Source organism: Sceloporus undulatus, chromosome 7 (assembly GCF_019175285.1).
Source record: "Sceloporus undulatus isolate JIND9_A2432 ecotype Alabama chromosome 7, SceUnd_v1.1, whole genome shotgun sequence".
Classification (NCBI taxonomy): Eukaryota; Metazoa; Chordata; class Lepidosauria; order Squamata; family Phrynosomatidae; genus Sceloporus; species Sceloporus undulatus.
The window spans coordinates 28,387,448-28,398,606 of NC_056528.1; the positions used below are offsets into that span (position 1 = coordinate 28,387,448).

Genomic DNA, 11,159 nt, shown 5'->3' on the forward strand with positions numbered 1-11,159 from the left:
AATAATAATAATAATAATAATAATAATAATAATAATAATAATAATAATAATAATAAATGAATCCCCCCTTTAAGGGTTAATCCAATGGGAGGTCCTTTAAAGGGGCAGATGAATCCCTCCCCTTTAAGGGTTAACCCACTGGGAAGTCTTTTAAAGGGTAAATGAATTCCTCCCCTTTAAGGGTTAACCCAATGGGAGGTCTTTTAAAGGGTCAGATTAATTCCTCCCCTTTAAGGGTTAATCCAATGGGAGGTCTTTTAAAGGGTTAAATTAATTTCCCCCTTTAAAAGCCCTTTAAAGGGTTAAGTAAACCCCCTCCCCTTTAAGGGTTAACCCTGTGGAAGGTCTTTTAAAGGTTTAAATTGATTCCTTCCCTTTAAAAAGCCCCTTTAAAGGGTTAAATGAATCCCTCCCCTTTAAGGGCTAACCCAGTGGGAGGTCTTTTAAAGAGTCAAATGAATCCCTCCCCTATAAGAGTCCCTTTAAAGGGTCAAATAAATCCCTCTCCTTTAAGGGTTAACCTAGTAGGAGGGTTTCCTTTAAAGGGTCAAATGGATCCCTCCCCTTTAAGAGTCCCTTTAAAGGGTTAAATGAATCCCTCCCCTTTAAGGGTCAGCCCAGTGGGAGGTCTTTTAAAGAGTTAAATGAATTCCTCCCCTTTAACCCAGCGGGGGAGTTCCCTTGAAAGGCTTAACTCCATTCCTGCCCTCCGATTCCTTCCTTTAAAGGGTTAACCCCAGCCTGGCTCCTTCCAATCCATTTCCTTCCTTCCCTGAAAGGGTTAAATGAAACCCTCCTCCCTCCCTCCTCGGCTTCTTCTTGGATTGACACATTTTCTCTAGGCAGGCCGCTTTCGACCAATCAGGAGCCCGTCCCTCCCTTTCACCCCCAGTCAATCCCACGTGGGGCCCGCCGCCACCTTCCTTTGCAAGTCCTTTATTTATTCTTTCGCCCCGCCCCTTTCCTGCGTTCCACGCCTCCTGATTGGCTCCGACGCGCCTGACTGGAGCGAAAGAGCAGGAGCAGCCAGACCCCACGTGGAGCTGGCGCTGGGTCCATTGATCCTTTGGCCAAGCCTTTGCAAAGGAGGGAGGGCAGGCTTTTGCAAAAAGGGGGGGATCAAAAAAGGGGGATCGCAGAGTAAAATTTAAAAATAAAAAAGGGGGGGATCGAGGAGGAGGCCCCCTCCCTGACCCTCCCAGAAACCTCTTTGGATCCCCCCTCCTTTCCTGAATTTGGGTGAGTCTCTTTCTCATTTTTTGGTGGTGGTCTCTTCCAAGGTTGTTTTTTTTTCTTTTTTTTTGGGGGGGTCTTTATTTAAAAAAAGAGGGTGGGTTTGAGTTTTTTGAGGGAAAGAGTCGAAGAAGAGGCTTGTTTTCCTTCCATCTCCCCTCTCCTTCCATTTGTTTTGCTATTTTTGCAAAAATAGGGAATATATATATATATATATGGTCTTTTGTTTGGCTTTGGGGGGAAGGAAGAAAAAAGGGGGTGCATGAGGATCTCATTTGGGTTCTTTGGGGGGATCAGTTTTTAAGAGGGAAAATGTGTGGGTTTTGGTTTGGGAAGGGGGGCTTTTGGGGTTGGATTGAGGGAATTAAAGAGGAAATTAATGCTATTATTATTATTATTATGTTTGTGTTTATGTTAATTTATACAACGCCTTTCTCCCAGTACAGGGACTCTCATATAAAACAGTTTTTAAAAACAGCATTAGAGGGTTTTTCTTTGGGGACTCCACTCCCATCATCCCCAGCTTGTTGGCCAGGGATAATGGGAGCTGCAGTGCAATGATCACCTGCTTGTTGTGGGTTGTGTTGGGGGGGGTAGTCTCCTGAAAGAAGGGAGGTATTATATGTGTGAAACTCGTTTTTTTTAAGCATAAAATGTTTTTATTTGGGGACTCTACTCCCATCATCCCCAGTTGCAGGTCGGGGATGATGAGAACTGCAGTCCAAGGTGGGTTTGGGTTTAGGGATTTCCTGAAGGGAGAGGTTGTTATATGTGTCAATCAGGTTTGTTTTTAAAAAGCATTAAATGTTTTTATTTGGGGACTCTACTCCCATCATCCCCAGCTGCAGGTCGGGGATGATGGGAACTGCAGTCCAACAATCAGCTGCTTGTGGGGTTGAGAAGTTTCCTGAATGTGGGAGGTTTATATTATATGTGTGAATCAGGTTTTTTATATTTAAAAAAGCATTAAAGGCTTTTAATTTGGAGGCTCCATTCCCATCATCCCCAGTTTCAGGTCAGGGATAATGGGAGCTACAGTCCAACAACCACCTGCTTGTGGATTGAGTTGGGAGTTTTCTTGAGAAACAAAAAGGATGTGTGTGCTTCAGGCTAACAGCATTCTTTGGGGACTCGACTCCCATCAGCCCCAGCTTTGGGTCAGGGATAATGGGAGCTGCAGTCCAAGCACTGCCTGTTTGTAAAGGTGAGGCAGATGGAGATTTTAGGGATCTGACTTCTACATTTGGGGGGGGAAGGGTGGAAAAGCTCAGTAAAAATGGTTATTAATCAACTTTTTAAAAATGTAAATTATTGGAGGGATGAATAGGGCACTCCTGAGCATGTCTAGAGTGCTTTCTGGCTGCTCCTGAACAGCCTTGTCTAGTTGCAGCGGTCAAAATGTGTTGCTTTTGTAAGTTTATCAGCCATTTTAATATGCGGCGCGGATGCTTTGGTAACTTTTAATTGTGTCAAGCCGCTCTGTAAGTCCCAATTTTGCAAGATGCAAATGAATAGAATAATAATAATAAGAAGAAGAAGAAGAGCCACAACATGGAAATATATGGCAATTTTCCTGTTTGGAGATCTGATAGAAGGAGCTGGACAAAGAGTTAGAAATAAAGAGTATTTGGAGGCCAAATTTGGGGGGTTTGGGTGAAAGAAATGTCTTCTGTTTGCCCTTAATAAACAGCTGCAAAGTTACTTCTGTGCCCATACATCGAGGAGTTTTAACCAGTGTCTCAAACAAGGGTGAATGGGTGAAACCTTATGCTTTGGACTACAATTCCCATAATCCCCCTACCATTGGCCCTGCCAAGAATGGTCAGGGTCATCTTCATCCGAGAGCCTATAGAGTTACGTTTCATAACTTTATGTAGCTACTTTCCAGGAACGCCCTAAACCCTGTTAGTGAAATGAGAAGGAGCATATCCAGGCAAGAGTGCTCCCATGCGCATTGGGCACTTCTGGCACTGTGGGCATTCTTCAGGTACTCCTGGCACTCATTGGGTGCTTCTCATGTGCATAGGACACTTCTGGCATAAATTTGGACAGTTCTGGGGTGTATCAGGCACTTCTGGTGCACTACGGGCACTCCTCGGATACCTCTGACTTTCATTGGGTACTTCCGATGTGCACTTGACACTTCTGGCACTGTGGGCACTCCTTGGATACTTCTGCCACTCATTGGGAGCTTCTGATGTGCATCTGGCGCTTCTGGCACAAATTGGAGACGTGCATTTGGGTACATCTGGTGCACATTGGGTACTGTGGGCCCTCCTTGGGTACTTCTGGCACTCATTGGGTACTTCTGAAGTGCACTGGACACTTGTGCCATGAATTTGGGCACTTCTGGTGTGCATTGGGTACATGCGCACTGGGCACGTCTGGCACACACAGAGCACTTGTGGTATGTATTTGGGCACTTCTGGTGTGCATCTGGTACTTCTTGTGTTCATTGGGTATTTCTGGCTCTCATTGGGTACTTCTGGTATGCAGGGGGCACTTCTGGCACACACTGGGCACTTGTGGCATGCATTTTGGCACATCTGGTGCACCTGAGGCACTTCTGGTGTGCATCTGGCACTTCTTGTGTGTTCGTTGAGTACTTCTGGCACTCATTGGTGTGCATGGGGCACTTTGGGCTCACACTGGGCACTGGGCATTTGGGCATGTCTGATGTGCATTGGGTAATTCTGAAGTGCATTAGGAACCTCTGGTGCGCATCAGGCACTCCTGTTGTGCTCCAACACTTCTGCCTATCGCTCTTCAGTTGCTCCATTGGCTACCACTGCGCAACGAAGGACCATAGGTTGTTGTGCCACAGTGGCCATCCTCTTGCACCTTCACAGGTTCGCCACACTGCTCTGTAGCTATCGATATATGGTTTGCAAACTTGGCCTATAAATGTATCAACCCCCCGAAATGAATATGATCGAAATATCTCACTATGTATATGAAAATATTCCCAAATGTGAAAAACTCTGCAATCCAAAACCCTTCTAGCCAGGATTCGAACCCTGGTCTCCGGAGTCATAGTTCAACACTCAAACTATTACAGCATGCTGGCTCCTAATAATAATAATGGATTGTATGCTTATGATGCATTTATTCAGTTTATATCCAATTGTGCACCAAGGGCCAAAGCAACAATACAAACAATTACATTTATTAGCATGCATCTGATCTATATCCACCCATTTTCTTCAGGTCTCTGGTGCGAAAAGCGGCTTCAGCTCCATCAGCAGTTAAAACTTGGAAAGTTGGAAGTTTGGCAAGTGGAGATATTGAAATAAACGGAAAGGCATTCAGTGCTCATGCAATAGGATTGTTTTTGGAATAAAGAGATATTCGGACTGAGTGACTGGTGGGTTATTGTTTTTTGACCCCATTGGTCAAAAAACCCCAGGTTAGGAATGAGGTTAAAACTGTGGTTAAGAGCCAGGTTTAATGTATTTCCTGAAGCCAGTTTTCTCAGATGTATTGTTTCAATACATTGCAACCGAACGGCGTCACTTCTCCTTTTGGTCATCCTGGTTTGCCAGAAGAACCACAGAACGCGACACTGATTTTTAAAGCCCTGGTACTGAGAGCGAAAAGAACGGTGCAAAATTGAATATTATATTGAGAAAGTCAATGTGGTGGAATAATAACAGTAATATATGCTATTATTATCATACAGTTGGCCTTCCATATTTGCGGCTTTAACTTCTGGCGGGCTTGATTGTTTGCGGTTTTGTTTAATGTGTTCTCTAGGGATTTCTGGGTCCTTCGGAGCAACTCTGGCGGAAGTTGACCATAGAGTTGTGCAGGGAAACCTAGGGGTTCCTAGAGAAATGACTTCTCTAGGCACTTGTAGGTCCTCCAGCATGACTCTATGATCAGCGCCTGGCAGATGTTGACCATAGAGTTGCACTGGAGGACCTGGAGATTCCTAGAGTGGCGTTCTCTTAGGTAAAAGGTGTTTTCTTTAATTGTGTTTTTCCCCACATTCACAGGGGTCCTTTGCCTCTAAACCCAGCGAATGTGGAGGTACCACTGTATTACTACTACTCCTATTATTATTATTGTTGTTATTATTATTATTATCGTCATTGTCATCATTAAATAATAACTACTTAGTATTATTATTCATATATTAATACATGTATTAATACATGTATTATATATTATAATATATCACATGCATGTAATATATTTATTATTATTATTATTATTATTATTATTATTATTATTATTATTTCACCACATTGGCACTCTCAATATATATCTAATTATAACAACAAAAGTCAATGGATTCTTATTCCATTGTGCACCATTCTTCTTAAATCACAAACACACACTTAACATAGCTGCCTTTAATAGAGAGAGGAAAGAGAGCCAGTAGTGGTTTGACTGATGGACTATGACTCTGGAGACCAGGGTTCGAATCCCAGCTCGGCCATGGAAACTCATTTGTGACTTTGGGCACGTCACGCTCTCTCAGCCTCATGGGAGGGCAATTGCAAACCCACTCTGAACAGATCTTGCCAAGAAAACCCCATGGCAGGGGTCAGGGTCACACTCTCTCAGCCTCGGAGGGTGGCCATGGCAAACCCTGGAGAAACTTGCCCAGAAAGTCGGCAGCGACTCAAAGACACACAGCAGCAACAGCTTGGAGACAAAGAAATCTAAGCAGTGTGCAGTCCATGCGCTCTCCGGCTTTGAAGCGCTGTTCTTTCTGCTTGAGATTCAGTGCGTGGTGAGCAAAGAGACACTTGACATGCCCAAGGGCACTCTTGTCAACCGTGAAATATTTTGTGTGATTTGGAGGCTCAGCCTTGGATTTGAAGTTCTGGAGTATGAACCGTCTCTTCCTTTTAATCCACTTCTGCAGAATATTCCTCGTAGGTATCCTAGCTTGGGCACATTGATAGCTAAGGCTGCGTCTACACTGCAGAACTAATGCGGTTAGACACCGCTTTAACTGCCATGGTTCAGTGCTATGGAATCCTGGGATGTGTCCCTTCAAGTCCTTTTTGACATATGGTGACTCTAAGGCGAATTTATCACGGGGCTTTCTTGGCAAGGTTTATTCAGAGTGGGTTTGCCATGGCCTTCCCTTGAGGCTGAGAGAGTGTGACTTGCCCAGTGTCGCCCAGTGGGCTTATGTGGCTGAGCCGGGATTCGAACGCTGGTCTTCAGAGCCCTAGACCAAATTTCCAACTTATGGCAACCCTTAGGTGACTCTTAGAAGGTTTTCATGGCAAAATCTGTTCTGGGGACGTCTTCCATTGCCTTCCTCTGCGGCTGAGAAAGCATGACTTGCCCAAAGTCACTCAGTGGGTTCCCATGGCCGCGCCAGGATTCGAACCATGGCCTCCAGAGTCCTAGTCCAATGCTCAAACCACTATGCCAGGCCTGGGAACAATCATTAACGCTGAAAATCTTGGGTGCCGGATCCAGTGTTTCCTTCTTGGGAGACAAGATATCTACGCACATCCTCCGAGGTTCATGGCCTGGTTCTGTGCACAATTCTTGTTTCTCTTTCAGTATCCCTTTTCTTTCCGATTCAAGGAACCCCATCGGTGTCTGGTCGCCGCCAGCCGCCTCTCGATCGCTTGAGGCGATCTGGCTCTCTCTCGTTCCAAGCCTGATTGGGACGGAATTTCGTTAAGCTGGCGATTAGAGCGAAATCGGTTTCCTACAAGTCCGGACGGCTGCCAACTTGGGACAGCTTTAAAAGGGAATTAGACCAGTTCTTGGACGAGAAAGACATCCGAGGCAACTGCTCACGGTGGCCAAAGTGCCCTCCGCTAAAGAGCCAGCGGTGTGGTTTGGGTGCTGGGCTACGACTCCAGAGACCTGGGTTTGAATCTCCGCTCGAGCATTGCAAAACCCACTTGGGCAAGTCATGCTCTCTCAGCCTCAGAGGAAGGCAAGGGCAAACCTTCTCTGAATAAGAGTTAGTGTGTTATAGTGGTTTGAGTGTTGGATTATGACTCCGGAGACCAAGGTTCGAATCCCAGCTTAGCGATAGAAGCCCACTTTCGAGGAAGGCAATGGCAAAGCACCTCTGAACAACTCTTGCCAAGAAAACCCCGACCGTAAGTTGGAAGCGATTGAAGGCACACAACAACAACAGAGAGACGGCATGGGATAGTGGTTTGAGTGTTGGACTACAACTCTGGGGACTGGGGTTCAAATCCCTGCTCGAGCATTAAAAACCCATTGGGTGACCCAAGAGTAAGGCAAGTTATGTTTTCTCGGTTGACGCTCTGCCAGCGCATTTTGTAAACCACAATCCTGTTGTTTTGGTACAAAACTGTTGCACCCAAACCGTTATCCACTCACTGGGTTACCCAAGACTTAAATTTTCCAGCTTTAAAAACATTACAAATTTTATATATATTATAAATGATCTTTTTTTCTTGTAGGAGGGCGAGAGTTTGCCAGACCAAGAGGAACTGAAGTGACCAAACGGAAATTGCAGTCCTATGGTTTTGTTCCAAGGATGTTCCCCCAAAACCGGCCTCCGGTAAGTTATCCCTAACTGAAAGGTTTCTTGGAAAGTTTGAGAGTTGTAGTTTGGATATATCTACCTGATGGCCCTTGTGACGGGCGCTTTCTCTACCTGTCCTGTCCAGGCTCACCTGCCGGCGCCACCTGTCGCCACCGCCGCCGCCGCTGTGGCTGCTGCAGCCGCCGCCGCTGCCAGTGTCGTTTCAACCACGCCACAGTCCTTGAAGCTGACTTACCCGGAGATCCTGGACCGGATCAAAGAGGAGTTCCAGTTTTTGCAAAACCAGTATCACAGGTAAAATTAACATTGTCCCCCTTTTTTGCATTGGAGGAGAGATGCTTATAATTGGATATATTCTCCAAATAGAAGCAATGCAAGGATTTGGAAGACAGGGCCTTCTTGGTAGCTGCTCCCATCTTGGTTCAATTCCGTTAAGGGATCACTTAATACAGTGATCCCTTCACATTCACTGACGTTTGGGGTGAAGGATGCCCGTGAATGTGGGATAACCACAAATAAAAGAGACCTATTCTTTTTACCCCTCTCTAAGGAATCTCTAGGTCCTCTAGTGCAAGTCTATGGTCAGCATCAGCCAGACATTGATCATAAAACTTTGCTGGAGGACCGACAAATGCCTAGAGAAGTGTTTTCTCTATGAAACTCTAGGTCATCCAGCACAACTCTGTGGTCGACTTCTGGCAGAGTTGTGTTGGAGGACCTAGAGATTCGTAGCGAGAACGTATGAATCCAAATTGCACACAAGACACAGAGTGTGGGTCTGCAGTTGTGCGACCCACATTGTTCAGGGACCGGATTGTCCCCAAATTTTGGGATGAATGATCCTCACCTTCCTTCTCGCCTTTTCCCGTCTGTTTTCTACAGCTTAAAGCTGGAGTGCGAGAAATTGGCGACGGAAAAAACGGAAATCCAGCGCCATTATGTCATGGTGAGTGGCCTGGTTGGTGTGTTTCTGTGTGTCTGTGTGTGTTTGATATAAAATAGTACTTTTCGTGATTCATAGTGTTTTGTCAATCCTTTCCTGTAATCCTATCATGACTCTGCAAAGGAGATTAGGAGTGTTATGTCCAACATACAGGCGGAAGACTGAGGCCAAGCTTGCCAAGGAGTTAGTTTAAAAGCAGACACATGGAAACAGTGGGTGTGTATTTCATATATATACATATTCTTTCTGAGCATTTTTTTGCTTTGTCTTCCAGTATTACGAAATGTCCTATGGGCTGAACATTGAAATGCACAAACAGGTAAGCTTATGCAAAGTTTGTCAGTGCGCAGTTTCTTTTTCTCCGTTTTGAAATGTCGTTAAAGTTGGGGAAAGTGGTTCATTCGATGGCACCGTTGATGGATTTAATGTTACATGGGTTTGTCTCAAAGTACAAAATAGATAAGCCTGTTTTATCCTGTGATGTTCTCGTTTTTTCCTGAACGCCTGCTATTTCTGAGATAGTCAAGCTCCATCTCCACTGCAGAATTAATCCAGTTCGGTGCTGCTTTAACTGCCATGGCTCCATGCTATGGAAATCTGGGACTTGTAGTTTGGCGAGATGTTTAACCTCTTCTGCCAGCTCTGGTGCCAGAACAAATTACAAATGCCACAATTCCATAGGATGGAGCCATGGTAGTTAAAGCGGTGTCAAACTGCATTAATTCTGCCATGTGGATGAAGCCCCAGTGTGGTGTTGTGGTTTTAATGTTAGATTGTAACTGCAACAGATGTGATGGTACTTTGGAGGGTTTTCGCGTAGGGGAAAGGTTTGTTCTCTGCTGCTCCGAAAAGTAGGTCTAGGTCTAATGGTTTTGAGTTGCAAGAGGGCAGATCTTGATTGAAAATCAGAATTAACTTCCTGATAATAAGATTTGGCAATGCGACCAATTTCCTAGTGTTGGTGGAGTCTCCTTCACTGGAAATCATCCCCAAAAGGCTGCTGGGATGCTCTAGTTAAGAGCCAGGTTTCTTGCCTCTGCTGCATGCTCCCCTCCTGGCCTACCTCAGAGGGCTGTTGTGAGCATAAAATACGGGGAAGAGGACCACCTTGAACTCTGTTGCAGGAAAGATGAGCTAGAAATGCAACTACAGTTGGACCTCCATATCCACGGATTCTTTATCCATGGATGCAACCATCCATGGCTTGAAAATAACCCACAGATATATACATTCCAAAAAGCAAATGGTGATTTTGCTATTTGATATAAGGGTCAGTGTTTTACTATGCTGTTGCACACCATGGGACTGAAGCATCCATGGATTTTTGGTATCCACAGGGGGTCCTGGAACCAAACCCCAGCGGATATCGAGGGCCCATTGCAATAAAATATATCATAAAACAAAGCGTGGATTCATTCCTTGATAAGCCCGTCCTCCTCTTTGCCAATGCGCCACGCATCCATCGGAGCAGCTTGGTTCTCTTCCTTCCTTTCTCTCCCAAACATACCAAATAATGCTGTTTTTAAAAATATTTTTTTCACACACACCCCATTCCACCCTCCTTGGAAACTGAACGCATTTCCCTCTTTCTTTCCCAGTGTGCAGACGGCAAAATTTATAGCCGGCTTCAGGTGTTGCTGGCTGCTTGCCAGACGCCTGTTCGCATTTCTCCTTTTTTCTCTCCTCTCATTCCATGCATATATATATATATGTGTGTGTGTGTGTGAGTGTGTATGCACACACACACATATGCATACACACACATGTATGCACACACACGTATATGTGTGTGTATATATATATACATACATACATACATACATACATACATATATATATACACACACACACACTGGTATAATATAATATAATATAATTAACATAATTTTAAAGATCGCTCATCAGCCAGGGCTCTGACAAACCCCTGCGTGACAAATGCGAACTTGCAGGAGGCGAAGGCCGATAAATCCCCCTCTCTTTCGCCCCTCGCTTTGTTTCCTCCTTCCTTCTTTTCTCGCTGTCTGGTGCCTCCCCTCAGATTAAATCCCCGCCACCCTCGGCCCAGCAGGTGCCTTTTTAATGCCACTCAATCCCTCTCTTTCTCCTCCCACCCCATTGCCAGCCGACTTTTTTACCGGCATCGGAAAGGTCACGCCGTTGACACTGCTAACCCAGTTTTGGTGGTCTGGAGGGGGGGGGGAATTAATGATTTATGTATCGACTTTTTTCTTTCTTTCTTAGTGCTTCATTCTTTTGATTTTTCCTGCTTTCCACTCCTCAAAGGGGAGAGGTGGCGGGATTTGAATCCCCCACTGCAAAAGACCCTTCTCCCTAAAGCTGGGTTGGGGACAATGGACCCTATAATTCTAGGGTTGTCCGATGAAATACAGGAAAGGGGCTTCTGGTCTTTTAATAAGTAACAAGGACCTTAAAGCTGCCTTGAGTCCCTATATTGGGAGAAAGGTGGAATATAAGAAAATACTG

General features: G+C 45.1%; 1 protein-coding gene across 3 annotated transcripts in view; it reads left to right on the top strand.

Annotated features, from left to right (window-relative positions):
* Positions 1 to 1,026: 1,026 nt before the first annotated feature.
* Positions 1,027 to 11,159, top strand: part of LOC121936939 (transducin-like enhancer protein 1) — a 28,108-nt gene continuing 17,975 nt past the window's right edge. For 2 of the 3 annotated variants that reach the window (XM_042479656.1, XM_042479657.1), the window contains exons 1-5: positions 1,027 to 1,239; positions 7,647 to 7,747; positions 7,857 to 8,026; positions 8,615 to 8,678; positions 8,950 to 8,994. In XM_042479656.1, the coding sequence (XP_042335590.1) occupies positions 7,724 to 7,747; positions 7,857 to 8,026; positions 8,615 to 8,678; positions 8,950 to 8,994 (303 nt within the window). In that variant the 5' untranslated portion in view covers positions 1,027 to 1,239; positions 7,647 to 7,723. Of the gene's footprint in view, positions 1,240 to 7,646; positions 7,748 to 7,856; positions 8,027 to 8,614; positions 8,679 to 8,949; positions 8,995 to 11,159 lie in introns of those variants that run through there. The other variant, XM_042479658.1, reaches the window with a different exon arrangement.